This window comes from Elephas maximus, chromosome 18 (genome assembly GCF_024166365.1).
Source record: "Elephas maximus indicus isolate mEleMax1 chromosome 18, mEleMax1 primary haplotype, whole genome shotgun sequence".
NCBI classification, from domain to species: domain Eukaryota; kingdom Metazoa; phylum Chordata; class Mammalia; order Proboscidea; family Elephantidae; genus Elephas; species Elephas maximus.
The window spans coordinates 30,427,820-30,447,490 of NC_064836.1; the positions used below are offsets into that span (position 1 = coordinate 30,427,820).

The window sequence follows — 19,671 nt, forward strand, 5'->3', positions numbered from 1 at the left end:
AGGAAGTTGCAGTGGAGAGAAGGAAGAGGCCCCCAGGGTTTTCTTGTCTCTCTGGCAAAACCCAAGACTCCACTGAGTGTGGAGTTGAATTTGCATAACGTCACTTATCTATTCTTTCAGTCCTAAATGGCAGAAAGAAGCAGCATGTATTCTTAGTGATACTTGAATTTTTCCTCTTTTAGTTTCACTGGGTGGAAATGGTTAACATACTTGGCGGAAAGGTTGGAGGTTCAAGTCCTGGCGATCTACATCTTAAAGATCAGGATTGAAAACCCTATGGATCGCGGTTTCTATTATGACGCACATGGGGTTGCCATGAGTCAGAATTGACTAAACAACAACTGATTTGGTTTTAATTTTGGGTGGCACAAAGAGTTAATATGCTAGCCAAAAGGTTGGAGGTTCTCGTCCACCCAGAGGAACCTCAGAAGAAAGGCCTGGCGGTCTGAAAAATCAGGCATTGAAAACCCTATGGAACACAGTTCCACTCTGACATATGCGGGGTTGCCATGATTTGAAATCGGCTGGAAAGCAACTGGCTTACTGGTTATTAAATATTAGGCTTCAAAAAAAGAAAGAAGAAGAACTTGCAGGTTAATTAGAGATATATTCATTAGCTACTTAAGTATTTTCCTATGTTTCAGTTTTCTGAGCATCTTTTTTTTTTATTGTAGTTTAAAGTAGGCATAAGAAATATGTGAAGTTTCTTGATTAAAGTTAAATATTTTTTGATACATCTCTTACCCAAACTTGTTGCTGTCAAGTCGATTCCGACTCACAGCAACCCTATAAGACAGAGTAGAACTTTCCCATAGGGTTTCCAAGGAGGGTTGGTAGATTTGAACTGCCAGCCTTATGGTTAGCAGCCAAGCTCTTAACCACTGCACCACCAGGGCTCCACATTGCCTGTATCAGTATGTGATTTTCTTGAGGATAAACCGAAAGCTAATTTTTAAGGTCCAACTGTATAAACATGGATAAACCGAATAAACCTGAATAAACCGAAAACTAATTTTTAAGGTGTAACAGTATAAACGTGGGAAGACTGTCCCAAATTACCAGACTGGGTATAGAAATACAAACATGATTTTTAAAAATTCTAGCTTTGTATGTGTAGGTTGTTAATTTTTTTCTTTCACATGTTTGCTGTTCTTCCTAAATGAGTGATATTACAAAGTATCGGAAAGGGTGAACAGAAGGTGTATATGTTGGGAGTTTTAGGCAGTTTTCACTTTTGTTGAACGTCCATTTTTGTAGGCACAGCCTTTTGGGGTTGAGCAAGTAAATGATTGGGAGCTTGTTGTGCAGCCCTGGGGACACTGGAATGTCACACCCGAGGGTGGGTGGGACTGACACACTGCAGGGGCAGTCTGGCGGCCTTTCTCTTTGTGAGCTGCCTCCTGTTTCTGGTAACCCTAGGTGACAGCCTCAAAAGCGCCTGCCTCGTCACCGCTGGCAACTAGTATCCTTGCTTCTAATGGAAAACTCTTGTCCCTGGAAATGAATGAGCATTAGCTCTCCAGCCCTTGGTGTTGGGCATCCCAGACCCCCAGCAGCTGTGATGTTGTTTTCCACTTAGCAAATGTATTGGAGTAATTTCCAGAACATTTCCGTTCTATAAGAAGACTTCGTTTTTCTTTTTCATCCAGGTTGTTATTGTCCTGAAAGATCTGCCCTCATGACAGAGCATTAGCGGGAATCTGGAAAAATATATACTCCTACAAACATTTTGTTTTCTAGCACCCGACTCGGCGAGCAGGGTCTGTAAAGTTGTGTGTGGGAGCCAGGTGGGCAGTTTGGGCTCTGGGCTGGGTGTTCCTGTGCTGCAGGAGCCGGGTGGGCAGTTTGGGCATTGGGCTGGGTGTTCCTGTGCTGCAGGAGCCGGGTGGGCAGTTTGGACACTGGGCTGGGTATTCCTGTGCAGCAGGAGCTGGCCAATCAGCGGACCGAGGTCCGCAGAGCAGAGCCGCACACATCCCGGAGGGGGGAGGGGGGCCGTTTCCTCTTTGTTTTCTTTCCTGTTTGGGCTCTCCCTTTCTGGAACTTTTGTTGTTCAGCCAGGTGAAATCAAAGCATCAGCTCTTGTCGCTGGTGGAGTCTTTGGCACCCTCACTGTCTTTTCCGTGTGAGATGCGCCTGTAGGTTTCATGGCACAGCCGGCACGGGCTGTCTGTGCCAGGGGATGCTCTCGCGGAGCCGGAAGGCTTTTGGAGCCCTGGGCGTATTTTAAGAAACTTCCGTGTCCCTGCGGACCACGTCAGGTGGTAGAATTACCATGAGAATATATTGCTGATTATGTCTGCACTGTGGAAGATCAAGCGCAAGTCCAGGATTGCCAACAATGACAAGTCCAGTGGTTCCATATATCGGACGCTTCATCTGGTGAGCACGACTGGCGTTTGGATTCTGTCTTGGCAGCCTTGTGTATGTGATGACTTTCCAGTGGGATTATTTTCACATCACAGGATGGTCATCAGCCTTGTCCCATCTCCTCGTTTTGTTCTTTTGTCCCCTCGTTGTATAGGCAGATTGTAGCTGGTGTGGAATTGTATTTGCATAAAGTCACTTACCTATTCTTTCAGTCCTAAATGGCAGAAAGAAGTGGCATGTGTTCTTTTCTCAGTGATACTTGAATTTTTCCTCTTCTAGTTATTGAGGCTCTCGGGTATCTTGTGCTGTTTGCCTGGCAGTCTGGGTAGCAAGCAGTCTGGAAACAGTCTGGAAGCAGGATGTTCTGCGTGCCTCCTCACCTAAAGTTTTCAGTCTGTTTGACTTGTTAAAATTTCTGCTTTACTGAGAAGGTGGTAGACACTGAATTATAGGTTTGGGAGAATGTGTTAATGGTTTAACGTCAGCTGACATGCGTATTGAACAGGTCAGGTCCTATAGTAGATGTTGACTTTGTATCAAGGAAATTCAGCGGCTTACTGGCAAGAAATAATTTAACAAAATGCAGTGAAACCTTGAAATGTTGGTATTAGAGTCTGTAGACGATTATATTTTTTGTCATTTAATCAAACTTGAACTTTGACAGTGAATATGCCTGATTTAACCAAATAAGCTTTGGTTCTTCTTTGGATATTTCTTCTTGCAGGTTTATTCAGAAGGAGACAGAAGAGGTGATAGGAAACTATAAGGATTATCATTGCATATACTGGCCTCTGAAATGATGTAGTTCATTGCTTTGGTGTTTGTCTCCCAAAAAATCTTAAATATAGGTGCACATTCGGGCCACTCCAACCGCTTTTAAATCCGTGGGATGTCTCAGATGGGCTAGACACCAAGGGCAGCTTTGGAATTCTGAACTCTTCTAGAGACAGAAAAAGCCTTTAGTGATTACATAACAGGAAGCGCTTAAACAGCTGGGTAGCTTGAGTTGATATTGTGCATTTAAAAGCCTACCCCCCTCCTTTCTGTACTTTCTTTTCATCTTCCACAGGAAGAAAGGGATACTGTAAACACCAAGCTTCCTGCCATTGTCCTCTTCTCCTCTCTCTGTTGGTTGGGAGATCGTAGTCCTCACAGTGGACAGCTTTGTTGCCCTTCAGCAGTTTTAAAGCGGCAGCTCTCAAATGCCCTGGACTGCTCTTCCGGCTCCAGGGTGACTGCAGACCTCCAGTGGAGAGAGGTTTGCACTTCTCCCGTTGGAGAATCCTATGCTGTCTTCTGGCTCACAGGGATCTTTAGCTGCTTCCTACCTATAGGGTCGCTGTGGGTCGGAATTGATTCGACGGCAGTGGGTTAGTGGGACCTCCAGGAGAGGGGATTGGTGGGTAAGTGGTAGACATCTCACGGGAGACCAGGGTTCGACTCTCGGCAATTGCACCTCATGTGCAACCATCACCATCTGTCCGTGGAGCTCCCAGACTAAAAATTATTTCCAGACTAAGGCTAGGAAGAAAGGCCAGGAAATCTGTGTCCGAAAGAAAATAGCCAATGAAACCCCTATAGATAACAGTGGTCCGGTCTGTATCCGATCATGCAGGACCAGGCAACATTTCATTTCACTGTGCACGTGGTCAGCATGAGTTGGGGCCAGCTGGACTGCAGGCAAGGACAGCAACAACAGGCTCCAGGAAGCTTGATTTTCAGGAGTGCGTTGAGAATCTCCTGCTCTGACCACCATCCTGGGCACTTCTGGCTGCAGTGTTCTGTGTGTGAAGGACCAGGATGCCACCTCTGCACTCAGTGATGGAGCAGGAGAACGCTGCACTCAGCTCTTCCACGTCTGTCTTGGTGGAGCTGCGTGGAGAAGATTCTTGGGGAGTTTGATGTGAAAAAGTGTGGTCATAAGGGGAAAGGAAGATTTAAGCGCTTGGCCACAATGTGTAAAGTCTCTAGATTGGAAGCGTTCCAAAAAACCAGTAAAAACCAGTTGTTGTCATGGCAACTCCACGAGTGTCAGAGTAGAACTGCTCCATGGGGTTTTCAGTGGCTGGTTTTTTGGAAGTAGATCACCAGGCCTTTCTTCCAAGGTGACTCTGGGTGGACTTGAACCACCAACTTTTCCATTAGCAGCTGAGCACATTAACTGTTAGTACCACCCAGGGGACTAGAGTATTTTAAAGAAGTCCTGGGATTCACATTGCCTTCAAATTATTATTATTAGTATTTTTTCTTTAGTAATCGTTTAGTAAAGCAGAATTCTTAAACTTGATGGCATCCTTTTAAGTTAATTTTTTCCAAACAAAAAGTTTATTAAGAGCCTCATAAGTAACATCCTTTGACAGCACTTATCTGTATTATGATTTGTAATTGTGTTTTTTTTTTAATAATTATTATTCTTTAATTAAATGACCTAATTGACAGTGAAGAGATGCTGTCTATCTCGGCTCAGTTTCTCTGACAGTCTGAGAGTTTATACCTTGAATCAGAACAGGGTTGCCAGTGGAGGAATTGCCCTGCCGCCTGCTCACCCTCAGAGACCACCTGACTAAATCAGCCCTGGGTTGAGGAATGTCTCACAAGGAAGGTATGCCTAAGGCTCTGAACTGTCAGAAGATGACCCAGGGGAATTTCTAGGTGTTTTCTGGGATGCTTATGGCATTTCCTAAAATAACCCAGGACTAGGGGTTGGTGAGTGGTAAGACAGGAGAAAGCAGAGTAACCTGGGCTGTTTAGGAATAAGGTTGGGCAGGAGACAGGTGTGTTTGAATGCCAAAGCCCTAGCCCACATTCCACTGGTTGAAGCTTTCCCAAAAGCCTGCCTAAAACTAAGGATGCCAGACCTTGGGGGTGGTAAACGTCAGTCACGCAGTCTAAGTCAAGAACTCACACCGTTAAAAATGGAAATCTCGAGGTATTTATGGTGAAAAAGAGAGAATGAAAACCCTGCAACTCCATCCCATATCTCCCATTTTTATGCCCAGATGTAGCTGAGAATGGTGTGATACCAGTTGTGAGTACAAAGGAAAATATCTCTTGTAATTTCCTACCTTTGACATGTCACTGCGTCCCATGGTTATTACACTGGGTTTCGCTTGGGCAACTTTCCCGAATGATAAAACTGCAGAGCGGTTTTCTATGTATCTGATGGGATTGTGATGCTGCGTGTGTCTCTCAAGAGTAGTGGCTTTGATAGGAATTTGTGTATGAGTAGGAAGGACAGACAGCTGTGGTTACAGTTGGGACATTTAAGAAAGCTTTGCATAAATAAAGGTACCAGCCCATACGTTTGTTGCATCAGGTTTCTTTGCCAGGTCCCTAATCAAAGCAACCTAGGAGAGTTTCCGATAAGATGGGGAGCCAGATAGTTGTTAGTTGTCAGCATCTCTGTCTGTAAAAATTTTCATTTTGGTGGAGGTTCCCTTCTCTGCCCCTCATCATGACTGCATCATAATGCAGTTGCCTGTTCCAATTATCATTGGATCTTCTAAAGGACATGCAAATATTTTTGTTAAAATGGATGCATTTGTTCTTTTTTAATTTTTATGATAAAGCTATATTTGACTATATATTGAAGGGTGACTTTGAGTTAGTAAAGTCTTAACATGACTAATAAAACTGTTAAGTTTGTTTCTACTAAAATAAACTTTGATTAAAAGCAGTCTTTCTTTTAGCTTTATTGAGATATAAGGTTCACCCCATTTTGGTAGGTTTTTCCAGGTGTCACCTACAGGAAAGTTCTTTCTGGGTCTGTTCAGTGTCTGAAAGACACACTTCCACAGAGTACATTGAAGAGTGCTAGTAGGTGATTAATGCTTGTAATGCGTGTAAGACTAGGGTTAGCTCTCACGATAGGTAAGCTAAGAGAATTGGGAGGGTCGGAATGATGATTGTGCAGACTAGATGCTGGCTGTGCTCTTGTCCTGACGCTGCTGCTCTGTACCCTGCTCAGCTTGATTTCCCATAGCTTCACACTGTCCTTATTTCAGCTTCCTTCCTTTTTGGATGGAAACCCTGGTGGTGTAGTGGTTAAGAGCTATGGCTGTTAACCAAAAGGTTGGCAGTTTGAATCCACCAGCCCGCTCCTTGGAATCCCTATGGGGCAGTTCTGCTCTGTCCTATAGGTTCACTATGAGTCGGAATCGACTCAATGGCAACGGGTTTGGTTCACCCCCCGCCCCCTTTTGGATGCACTCATGAGGAAAGGGAGCTGTGGTGGCACAGTGCTTAAGTGACCACTAACCAAAAGGTCAGCAGTTCGAAGCCACTAGTTGCTCCTTGAAAACCCTATGGGGCAGTTCTACTCTTCCCTGTAGTGTCGCTATGAGTCGGAATCGACTCAGTGGCAAAGGGTTTGGTTTGGTTTGGGTTTTAATGAGGAACGGGCATGTTAATCGCGGCTGCCTTTTTTTTGCATTTAAAAATTGCTTCATGGAATATACTTGGTTGTAGCTCTCCTGCCCCCCACAGGATGCCAGTCTTGGCTTTAAGCTCCCTGAGCGCACGTCCCTGGGTGGCGCAAATGGTTTGCATCCATCTGCTAACAGAAAGATTGGCAGTTCGAACCCACCCAGCCACATTGCTGAAGAAACATCTGGCCCTCTGCTTCTGTAAAGTTACAGCCAAGAAAACCCTACGGAGCACAGTTCTACTCTGTAGCACGTGGGGTCACCCTCTGTACACCCAACATTGTCTTGGGCAGGATGTTCCTCATGTTCCCCAGGATAAGTGGATGGTAGAAGTCATTCTGTGTGCACAGGTGTCTATTGGAAACGCCTTGTGTCTTGAGTTGATCTAGACAATAGGAGCAGGGAAGAGAAAGCCATACCTGCAAGGCGATACCTATCAAACCTTTGTAGAGCGGTCCATTTGAATAAATGTTAATAGACTAGATTTTGTGCTCCAAGATAGCCCCTAGGGCAGTCGCACGGAGAGCTTTAAGAAGTACGGATGCCTGCACCCCCCACCGCAGGGATGCTGTTTGGATTGGTCCAGGTGTGCATCAGGTGCTGGGATGGTTAGACGCTCCCAGGCCATCCCAACATGTAACCAAGGTGGAGAACGCCTGGCATCATGGTGGCTTTTTTGTTTCTTTGTTTGCAAGCAGCCTGTGTTTTGGAGAACTGTTTTGCATAACTTGGAAAGTTGTAATTTGGAATCTTCGCATCCTAAATTTTAAAGGGATGGCAACATTTCTGCAGCCTTCCTGGTTGTCACCTGCATCATTCAGGAGAGAGGTCAGGCGGAGGCTGGAATCTTCCAGTGGGGCTTCTTCCAGTGCCCAGCTTCCCTCCCTCTTCCATCTCATTCTCATTCTTGTTCCAGTCTTTGGGAAAGCTGGAGAGTTGGAAGCTTTTTTTTTCCCCCAACTGTTTGGTGATTTTTTTTTTATCATGGTAAAAACGTATATAATAAACCATTTGCCATCTGAGCCATTTTCGCATATACACTTCAGTGACATTAATTACATTCACCGTGATGAGCAACTGTCACCACCGTTCAGCTCCAGATTTTTCATCTCCCTTAACAGACACTCAGTGCCCCTTAGGCAGTACCTCTCCATTTCCCCCTTCCCCGCCCCAGGTAACCCCTGATACGCTTTGGTCTCTGCATTTGCCTAGACTAGATATTTCATATATGTGGTATCATATAATACTTGAACTCTTGTCTCTGTTTCACTCAGCGTAATGTTTTCAAGGTTCATCCGTGTTGTCGCATGTATCAGAACTTATTTCTCTTTGTGGGTGAATAGGAAACTTTTTTTTTTTTAATGTATGAGTGTATGTTTTTACCCATGGCATTGCCTCGGTACCAATTATTACCAGAGTGGAAGAATCTTACCTTGTAAAATGGTCTCCAACATTGCAAAGCAGTAGATAGTGCACTGAATTGAGTCTGGTAATTAATTAATAAATACATTAAAAAATGTACTTTGGGTAAAATGTACTTGCTTTCCTGTGTCTCCATCTCATTTAAAACATTTGCTCTGGGTAGGAATATGGCTTTGGAGCCAGACTGCATGGTCCACATTCCAGCTCTGCCACTTATGGGCTGTGTAATCTTGGAAGAATTACTTAACCTCTCTGGGCCTCAGTTTTCTCAACTGTTAAATGGAGTATAATAGCCATTACTCACCATGTGGCGGGGGATTAAGTGCATCAGACCGGTACCTGGGGCACAGTAAGTGTTCAGTAGACATTAGCTATTGTTATTGTGGAGTCCCTGGGTGGTGCAAATGGCTAACATGCTCGGCTGCTAATTCAAAGGTTGGAGGTTCGAATCTACCCAGAGGTGCCTCAGAAGAAAGGCCTGGTGGTCTGCTTCTTTAAAAATCAGCCATTGAAACTCCTGTGGAGCACAGGTACTTGACAGTAACTGGTCCTGGTATCATTATCATGAGCATCCAGTGTTTGTGGCAGTCTAGGGAAGCATGAGGTGTGATTCACCTGTGTCGGCTCAGGAACCAGGAGGAGCCCATTCAGGAGAGACAGGTGCTGAGACAAAGCCCTTCATTAGGGCTGACTGCCTCTGCCTTGCCTTTTCTGCTGTGCACTGCAGAGCACAGAACAGGTGGCCGCATTTTGCCGCAGCCTGCATGAGATGAGCACCCCTGACCAGAGCCCGTCTCCCCAGGACTCCAGTGGGCCTCAGCTGGCAACCATGAGACAGCTCACGGACGCGGATAAGCTTCGCAAGGTGATCTGTGAGCTCCTGGAGACAGAGCGCACCTACGTGAAGGTACGGCTTGCCCTTCCTGCCTCCCCTTCCGCAGAGCCTGGTTTCCCCTGGCTTCTGGGGGGAACGTTGGTGTGTTTATAATGTCTCTATAACCTTGGCTAACAACAAAGCAACTCAGTATGAAGAGTCTCTTGGTCTTTCCTATGGAATTTAGCTTTATTCTGAATGTTAAAATCACCTCTTTTGTTTTAGCAGTCCCTGGGTTAATGCACTTGGCTGCTAACTGAGAGGTTAGGGGTTTGAGTCCACCCAGAAGAGGCCTCAGAAGAAAGGCCTGGTGATCTACTTCGAAAAACTCAGTCATTGAGAGGATTGCAACCAGTGTACACAAAAATTCGTGTATAAATTGTTGAATGAGAAACTAATTTGCTCTGTAAACTTTTAGCTAAATACATAAATAAAGCATTCTTGACTTATCCAAAAAAAAATCAGTTGTTGAAAACACTACGGAGCACAGTTCTAGTCTGACACATGGGGCGGGGGTTGCCATGAGTCGGAACCTACTTGATGGCAAACTTTCGTTTTAAGGAAGCATATCAGTATAACTGAATTATTGACAGAGGAAAGGAAATGGTGGTAGTTTATCCTCCTGACCTTTCTAAATATGTTGTTGAGATAATACGAAAGTGAATTTGAGTTTGACAAATGAGGGTATTATCTTTATAATCTGAGTCTAGGTAGAAGGGTAATTAGATTTGTTTTCACTTCTTCTGACATGTGGTCCCCACCTTAAAACAGTGCGATCTGTTTTTAATTATCTATTTCACTTTTTAGTTCAGGGATCAGCAAATGATGACCCTTGGCCTAAATCTGTTTTTAATGATCTGTTTTACTCTTTAGTTCAGGGATCAGCAAATGACAACCCTTGTCCTAACCCCAGCCAGCTGCCTGTGTTTGTAAATAAAGTTTTATTGGAACACAGCCACGCCCATCGTTTACATATCATCTTTGGTTACTTTTGAGCTACATCGGCAGAGTTGTATAGTTGCCATAGAGACCATGTGATTCACAAAGCCTGAAAGATTTACTCTGTGACTCTTCACAGAAATGATTGTCTGTCCCCTGCTCAAAAGGGACCTAAAGACTAATGCTAATGTTTGGGACATAATCTGCTTTTCTTCTTTATATTCTTTATAGGCTTTTAGATGTACTTAGGAGCCCTAGTGGTGCAGAGGTTAAGAGCTCAGCTGCTAACCAAAAGGTTGGCATTTCGAATCCACCAGCCACTCCTTGGAAGCCCTATGGGGCAGTTCTACTCTGTCCTATGGGGTCTCTATGAGTCGGAATCAACTTGGCAGCGATGGGTTTGGTTTTTCTTTCTTTCTTTTTTTTTTTTTTTAAATGGTATTTCCTTTCAACCTTTAGGACTTAAACTGTCTCATGGAGAGATACCTGAAACCTCTTCAAAAAGAAACTTTTCTCACCCAAGATGAGGTATGGTGAAGTTGTCTTTGCAAAGGTCACATTGCAGTTTTGACTTGTTGATTAAAGCATGTGGGGCTCACTGGCTGTAATCAGCAGGCCGTTTTATTGCCTGCCGAGCTCCTTGGCTTAGTTTTGGAGAGTGTGGCGCTGCCCCACCCTCTGGTGGGGGGATCATTATCTTCCTTGCTGAATAGCACTGGGTTTTGAATATTGATAAAAAAAAAAAAAAAACCCTGGCCATCAGAAACAGATAACATTTCTGAATACTAATGAAATATGCGGTGGATTAAACTCTTTTTCTCTTTTCAGCTTGATGTGCTCTTTGGAAATTTAACTGAAATGGTAGAGTTTCAAGTGGAGTTTCTGAAAACTCTAGAAGATGGGGTGAGACTGGTGCCGGACTTGGAAAAGCTTGAGAAAGTCGATCAATTTAAGGTAGGTCTCATCCTCAAATGGTGTAAAGCTGCCTCCTGATGTCCTAGGGGGGTGCACACATTCACTGTGTTCAGCTGCTAACTGAAAGTTTGGAGGTTCAAGTCTACCCAGAGGAGACTTGGAAGAAAGGCCTGGTGATCTGCTTCCAAGAAATCAACCCTTGAAGACCCCATGGAGCACAGTTCTACGCTGACACGCATGGGGTTGCCGTGAGTTGGAGTTAACTTGATGGCCACTGTTGGGGTTTGTTTTTTGTTTTTTTTTTTAATATCATGGGTGGAGTTGAGTCCTCTGCTAACACATCACAGTTAGTGTTTTCCTCTTTGATAAGTTCTTGTGCTCAAGGTACTGCAGTCTTCCTTGGGTTGTCCCACTTTGGGCCAGTCCCTAAAGGGTACCTGAAAAGGTCACTGATGGTGTGTGGTTTGTCTGGCTGACCGACTTGCATTAAACTGGTGCTTCTGTTTGCTTCTACTTTGGAAGATGTACCAACCTTGGCCTTTTGTGCTGTTTGCAAAAGGGCCTTTAATACGTTGGCTATTAGCAAATTAGAAAAGCACCCCAGGTCTCCCAGTAACCAAAATGATTTATCCTGTTCTGGGAAAATTTGTCTAATGGAAATGCTTATCGTTATCCCAAGGAAGACAGCCTTCCAGAACACAGTGTCACCTGGCCGTAACGAGTATGTAGGATTAGTGCCTTAGTTTGGTTGCTCTCAGCTTGCTTCCTCTGCCCCGCTGGCTTTCCTTTACTGCAGACATGTCCTGTGCTGAGCTTCCCACCAGCACAAACGTCGATTTGTGTGCGGCGGTGAGGGCTTACATGTCCCTTGAACACGTTTTTAGAAACAGACTAATTAAAGTATAACTGGCACATATTTAAAGTGTGCGGTTTGATAACTTTTAACATATGTATGCTGTTGTTCGGTGCCGTCGACTTGGGTCTGGCTCCTAATGACCCTGTGCACAACAGAATGAAACAGCGCTTGACCCGCACCATATCAGACAGTGTTCCACTGCTGTTCATAAGGTTTTCACTGGCCAATTTTTCAGAAGTAGACTGCCAGGTCATTCTGCCTAGTCTGTCTTAGTCCGGAAGCTCTGTTGAAGCCTGTCCACCATGGGTGACCCTGCTGGTATCTGAAATGCTGGTGGCATAGCTTCCAGCATCACAGCAACACACAAGCACCCACAGCACAACATACTAACAGTGTGGTGGGACATACGTATACACCTGTGGAACTACCACTGCAATTGAGATAATGAATGTAACCGTCCACCCCCAAAACCTTTCTCTTGCCCCATGTGGTCCCTCTCTCCTGCCCTCCCTTGCTCCTGCCTCCCACCTCCAGTCCCCAGGCAGCCATGCTCTGCTTTTTGTCACGGTAGGTTAGTTTGCATTTTCTGGAATTTTACATAAATGGAAATACCGTAGGTACTTTTTTTGTGGTCCGGCTTCTTTTACTCAGCGTGATTATTTTGAGATCCATCCAAGTTCCACACATATTAATAGCGTATTCCTTTTTCTTGCTGAGTAGTGCTGCATTGTATGGAGGTACCATGCTCTGTCTTTTCACCTTTGATGGGTGTTTGATGTGCTCCCAGTGTTTTTGCTGTTGCAAGCGGAGCCGCTATGAGCATTTGTGAACAAGGTTTTGACTGGATGCATACTTTTGTTCCTTGGGGAAATACCTTGGAGTGGGCTGCTTGGACCATGCTGCAGTTGTGTGCTTAGCTTTTTAAGAAATTGCCAGACTGTTTCCAGAGTGGTTGTATCATTTTACGTTCCCCCCAGCTGTTCCTTATCCTTACCAACACTTCGTATGGTCACGCTTTTCATTTTAGCCATCCTGACAGGTGTGTAGTGGTGTCTCACTGGGATTTTTCATTTTATTCACCTAATGACTTATGGTGATGAACATCTTTTTATATGCTTATCTGCCTTCAGCTTGTCATTTTTGGTGAAGTGTCTGTCCAAATCTTTTGCTCATTTATTTTGTTTTCTTATTATTGAGTTTTGGGTTCTTTGTATATTCTGGGTATAAGTTCTTTATCCAGATATGTGATCTGTAGTTATTTTCTCCTTGTCTTTTCATTGTCTTAATAGTGCCTCTCAATGAGCAGAAGTTATTAATTTTTAGAGAGCACAGTTTATTAAGGTTTTCCTTTCTGTAGCATGAGCATGAGTTTTCGTGTTACTATCTATGAAATCTTTGCCTAAATCAGGGTCAGAAGGATTTATTTTTTAAAGTGTGATTTAGATGAAGGTTTACAAATTAGTTTCTCACTGAACAATTAATACAAATATTGCTTTGTGACATTGGTTGCGAACCCCACAACATGTCAGCACTCTCCCCTTCTTGACCTAGGTCCCATTACCAGCTTTCCTGTCCCCTCCTGCCTTCTCGTTCTTGCCCCTGGGCTGGTGTGCTGCTTTGGTCTTGCTTTGTTTTATGGGCCTGTCTCATCTTTGGCTGAAGAGTGAAGGAGGGTCAAAAGGCTTTTATGTTTTCTCCTAGAAGTTCTGGGATTTTCATTTAGGTCTGTGATCTATTTTGAGTTAAATTTGTATATGGCTGACAAATAGATGAACGTTCATTTTTCTGGGTATATGAATATCCAGTTTTTCGATCAACATTTGTTGAAAAGGCTATCCTTTTATTCTTTCTTTGTAGAATTTCTTTGGCACTTCTCTTGAAAATCAGTTGTCCATACATGTGTGGGGCCTCACACAGTTTGACCTCCTGCTTCTGATGCTTGTAGAAATCTGGCAGTGTGATGTTAGCGTAACGTTTGTGTAAGGAGCCCTGGTAGTGCGGTGGTTAAGTGCTCTGCTGCTAAAAGATAGGTTGGCAGTTCAGACCTATCCAGTGGGTTTGTAGGAGAAAAGGCCTGGTGATCTGTGCCCAGAAAGATTACCCATAACCCTCCTCCCAAAAGAAAACTCATTGCCATAGAGTTGATTCTGACTGATAGGAACCCTATAGGACAGAGTAGAACTGCCCGGTAGGGTTTCTGAGGAGAGGCTGGTGGATTCGAACTGCTGACATTTTGGTTAGCAGCTGAGCTCTTAACCACTGTACCACCAGGGCTTCTGCCATAAAGATTACAGCCTAGAAAACCCTATGGAATTGCCATGAGTCGAAATATCGACTCTCTGGCACCTAACAACACCAACAGCTGAATAGTAACCACTCAGTAAATATTAATTAAACAAATGGGTGACTTTGGAACAGCTGAAGTGAGGATAACATTAGAACTTGTTCTTCTACAACTTTATTGTTTGGTTATTGACTGTGACTCAAAGGATAACACTACCCTAAAGGTCAGACTGCCTCTACTGATCCCTTCTAAGCAGACTGGGGTCTTGGAAAGTTCAGAAATAAAGGTGGATGTGTTAGTTTCCTATGGTCCTGGCTGGCTCGATGGGATGGATGTTTCTTTATTGGAACCCTGGTGGCACAGTGGTTAAGTGCTCGGCTGTTGACCAAAAGGTTGGCAGTTCAGATCCACCAGCCACTCCTTGGAAACCCTGTGGGGGTAGTTCTAGTCTGTTCTGTACGGTCACTCTGAGTTGGAATCGACTGGATGGTAACGGGTTTGGGTTTTGTATTAGTTTCCTACTAATACACTGAATACCACAAACCAGGTGGCTTAAAACAACAGAAAGTTATTGTCTCAAAGTTCTGGAGAGTTGAGTGTTAGCAGGGCTGTGCGCTCTCTTGTAGCTATAGGGGACGATCCTTTCCAGCTTCTGGTGACCCCAGGTATTTCTTGGCTTGTAGAAATCACATGGTCATCTTCTCCCTGTGTGTCTGTCTCCTCTCCTCTTTTATAAGGAGGCTCAAGAGAGAATCCAATCCCGTAGATTGAGTCCTGCCTTATCAACACAACTGCTGCCTAGCCCACCTCATGAACTTCAAAGATGTAGGGTTTAGGTTTACAACGTATAGGAAAATCACATCTGATGACAAAATGGTGGACAGTCACACAATACTGGGAATCATGGCCCAGCCAAATTGGTACGCACATTTTTTCCATGACAGACTCCTGTATCACCTAGTGTTACCTGATAACATCTTCAAAGACTTTATTTCCCAGCAAGGTCACATTCACAGGTACTAGGGGTTAGGACTTCCGTGTATCTTTTTTTTTTCTTTATAATTTTAGTTGTGCTTTAAGTGAAAGTTTACAAATCAAGTCAGTCTCTCACACAAAAACCCATATACACCTTGCTACACACTCCCAATTACTCTCCCCCTAATGAGACAGCCCACTCTTTCCCTCCACTCTCTCTTTTTGTGTCCATTTTGCCAACTTCTAACCCCCTCCACCCTCTCATCTCCCCTCCAGAGAGGAGCTGCCCACATAGTCTCAAGTGTCCACCTGATCCAAGAAGCTCACTCCTCACCAGCATCCCCCTCCAGCCCATTGTCCACTCCAATCCATGTCTGAAGAGTTGGGTTCGGGAATGGTTCTTCCTGTCCTGGGCCAACAGAAGGTCTGGGGGCCATGACCACCAGGGTCCTTCTAGTCTCAGTCAGACCATTAAGTCTGGTCTTTTTATGAGAATTTGGGGCCTGCATCCCACTGCTCTCCTGCTCCCTCAGGGGTTCTCTGTTGTGTTCCCTGTCAGGGCAGTCATCAGTTGTAGCTGGGCACCATCTAGTTCTTCTGGTCTCAGGCTGATATAGTCTCTGGTTCACATGGCTCTTTCTGTTTCTTAGGCTCGTAATCGCCTTGTGTCCTTGGTGTTCTTCATTCTTCTTTGATCCAGGTGGGTTGAGACCAATTGATGCATCTTAGATGACTGCTTCCTAGCGTTTAAGACCCCAGACGCCACTCTTCAAAGTGGGATGCAGAATGTTTTCTTAATAGATTTTATTATGCCAGTTGACTTAGATGTCCTCTGAAACCATGGTCCCCAGACCCCTGCCCCTGCTACGCTGGCCTTTGAAGCTTTCAGTTTATTCAGGCAACTTCTTTGCTTTTGGTTTAGTCCGGTTGTGCTGACCTCCCCTGTATTGTGTGCTGTCTTTCCCTTCACCTAAAGTAGTTCTTATCTACTGTCTAATTAGTGAATGCCCCCCTCCCACCCTCCCTCCTCTCTCTCGTAACCACAAAAGAATATTTTCTTCTCTGTTTAAACTATTTCTTGAGTTCTTATACTAGTGGTCTTGTACAATATTTGTCCTTTTGCAACTGACTAGTTTCACTCAGCAAGGTGCCTTCCAGGTTCCTCCATGTTACAAAATGTTTCACAGATCCCTCACTGTTCTTTATCGATGCGTAGTATTCCATTATATGAATATACCATAATTGATTTATCCACTCATCCGTTGATGGGCACCTTGGTTGCTTCCATGTTTTTGCTATTGTAAACAGTGCTGCAGTAAACATGGGTGTACATATATCTGTTCGTGTAAAGGCTCTTATTTCTCTAGGATATATTCCAAGGAGTTGGATTGCTGGATCGTATGGTAGTTCTATTTCTAGCTTTTTCAGGAAGTGCCAAATTGATTTCCAAAGTGGTTGTACCATTTTACATTCCTACCAGCAGTGTATAAGTGTTCCAATCTCTCCACAGCCTCTCCAACGTTTATTACTTTGTGTTTTCTGGATTAATGACAGCCTTGTTGGAGTGAGATGAAATCTCATTGTAGTTTTGATCTACATTTCTCTAATGGCTAATGATCGTGAATGTTTCCTCATGTATCTGTTAGCCACTTGGATGTCTTCTTTAATGAAGTGTCTGTTCATACCTGTTGCCCATTTTTTAATTGGTCCATGTATCTTTTTGAGGGACACAGTTCAGTCCATAACAGTACAACATGTAGGAAAAGAATTGAGACATCTGAATAGCAATTATATGTGGTTTTCAAAAAAAAAAAAGCATAGTTTTTTTTTTTTTTTGTTTAGTGGACAGTCTTATCAGAATTGTCTGCATATTGCAAAACCTTATTTCCTTGCATGGAACCTAACTTTTAATTCTAAGCATTAAAAAAGCAGAGATCCTCAGGCATATTAAAGCCATAACAGGGAAAGCCTCCATCCGGTTTGATCACATTGGATGAGGGTGTGGGCTGCTAAGACAATACGTAATGCTCAGAGTTGAGCCTGTTTCTTTCTTTAATATTGCTTATATTCTTATCAGCTTCCTGTTAGAAGAGAGATGTGGAATTGGAGGTGGTGGAGGTATAGTGGATAGGGAAACATGTTTTCTGTTTTTTTTGGGGGGTGGACATTGCCTGGAGCCCTGGGTGGTGCAAATGGTTAACATGTTTAGCTGCTAACTGAAAGGTTAGAGGTTTGAGTTCACCCAGAGGTGCCATGGAAGAAAGGCCTGGTAATCTACTTCTGAAAGATCAGCCATTGAAAACCCTGTGGAGCATAGCTCTACATCGACACACATGGAGTTGCCATGAGTCAGCTGACTCCACAAGAATTAGTCGGACATTCCTTACCTTCGATTTGTCACCTCTACCTCACGTACTTTGGTCGTGGTATCAGGAGAGACCAGTCCCTGGAGAAGGACACCATGCTTGATAAAGTTGAGGGTCAGCGAAAAAGAGGAACGCCCTCAACAAGATGGATTGACACAGTGCTGCAGCAATGGGCTCCAACAGCAACGATTGCGAGGATGGTGCAGGACCAGGCAGTGTTTCGTTCTGTGGTACATTGGGTCGCTGTGAGTCGAACCCACTCAACAGCATCTAACCAGAACAACATCTCCCAGTAGAACCTAATGAGAATATTCAAGAGCTTTCTGCCTTTCCCAAAATGCCATGCAATCTCATCAACATCCAAGCATCCCAGCTAGATCATTAAAGGACACAGGTCTCGAAAATGAATGGTGCCTCCACTGTAAGTACTGAGAAGACAAGCTCCCGCCTCTGTTACATGAATTTGTAAGCCACATGCCTTCTCATCAGCAGTCTTGGGAACATCAGTGGTCCGAGAAGGACCCAGACAGGCATGGGTGATGCTGACTCATTGAGGGGAGGGTCAGGGACTGTGGGCTCCCTGATGTGTCCTGTTGATGTTCCTACATAACTGCCAAAATGAACTAACTGTGCTTTTTCTCTTCCTCTCCAGAAAGTGCTGTTCTCTCTGGGGGGATCTTTTCTGTATTACGCTGACCGCTTCAAGCTCTACAGTGCCTTCTGCGCCAGCCACACAAAAGTCCCCAAGGTTCTGGTGAAAGGTGAGACTTGTGAGGGACCGGGTGGCGGGTGGTGGGCGTGTTAACTGCTGATTCCCATTTGTGTGGCTCACTCTGGTTGGGGCCCTTTGGACAGATAGCCTAGAGTCATTGATGTAGCAGACAGGATTCCAAGGAGCCACAAATACGGGTGCCGAGCAACAAAATGTATTCACGTCTTGGATTTGTGCTAGATAGACATTCCAGGTACACACAGGGGCACTGAGGAAAGGAAGTGCGTTCATATTTTGGATTAGTAGCTTTGTCAATTTTCTTAGAACAAAAGTTTGACTCAGCTACGTATTCTTGATCAAAATTGACAGGTCATTTTGCGATTATGCAAAATATAGGAGTTGAGAAATTGCTGCTTTATTCCTAGTTTTGTCATTACTTTCTCTTGTAACTTACCTCCTGCACTGTGTCTATGTTTTTGTGGAATTTCGTCTTCACCTCACCTAGTTTCCTTCCTAGGGGTGTGATAATAGCCACCACCATTACCAGTTATTCATGAAAATTGCTCAAGTGGCGATTATATTTTACATACAACGGAGCAGCGTTTTTATGCTTGTGGTCTGCGTTTCTCAAGTGTTGTAAGAACACGGTGGAATATTCTGAGGGTCTTTAGCAAGTAGTGGTGCTTCCATGGTTAGGAGACATTGAATCCTGTGAGAGCTGGAACTAGACAGGGAGGTCTTCTTTTTCTGGTTGTCGCATGTTTTCCACCTTTGACAGAATGCAGTCTCACCACTTTTCTGTTGCTCGTGTTAGTGGGAAGTATTTGGGTTTTCCTTATCTGACAGGTTTCCACCTTACACAGGTTTCAGCTTTCGTAGGCTTTACTGTAAAGGATTAAAGAAACATTTTCTTGGTGAACAGTGGAGCCAACAGGAAGTTTGACTTCAGGGAACCTCTGGAAAGCAGCCTGCTTTCCTTAACCTTTCACTGTGGCTGCTGTATAAAGAACTGCTGATCTAGTTCCTGAGTGTGTAAATAATTTACCAACTCACATCTTCATGTTTGGTGCTGAAGAGAACTGGCTTGAACTTATTTAAATTCTACTGTAGGAAATATTTCAGAAGCCTTGAAGGCACAGTGGTTAAGTGATCGACTGCTAACTGAAAGAGCCGTTGGTTCTAAACCACCAGTGGCTACGTGGGAGAAAGAGGTGTCAGGCTGCCTCCATAGAGAGTTACAGCCTTGGAAACCCTACAGGGTTGGTATGAACTGGGACTGACTCAGTGGCAGTGGGTTTGGGTTTTTTGGGTAGGAAATATTTAAGGAGCTCTGGTGGTGAAGTAGTTAAGTGCTTGGCTGTTAACTAGAAAGTCAGAGGTTCAAACCCACCAGCCAATCTATGGCAGAAAGATGTGGCAGACTGCTTCTGTAAAGATTACAGCCTTGGAAACCCTATGGGGCAGTTCTCCTCTGTCCCATAGGGTTGCTATGAGTTGGAATCCACTCAGTGGCAGTGGGTTTGGTTTGGTTTTT

General features: G+C 44.2%; 1 protein-coding gene across 9 annotated transcripts in view; it reads left to right on the forward strand.

Annotated features, from left to right (window-relative positions):
* The window catches only part of TIAM1 (TIAM Rac1 associated GEF 1), a 438,421-nt gene that overhangs the window by 396,213 nt on the left and 22,537 nt on the right, over nt 1–19,671 (forward strand). For 8 of the 9 annotated variants that reach the window (XM_049858598.1, XM_049858601.1, XM_049858599.1 and 5 more), the window contains 4 exons: nt 8,944–9,123; nt 10,489–10,557; nt 10,858–10,983; nt 18,078–18,186. In XM_049858598.1, the coding sequence (XP_049714555.1) occupies nt 8,944–9,123; nt 10,489–10,557; nt 10,858–10,983; nt 18,078–18,186 (484 nt within the window). Of the gene's footprint in view, nt 1–2,035; nt 2,383–8,943; nt 9,124–10,488; nt 10,558–10,857; nt 10,984–18,077; nt 18,187–19,671 lie in introns of those variants that run through there. The other variant, XM_049858605.1, reaches the window with a different exon arrangement.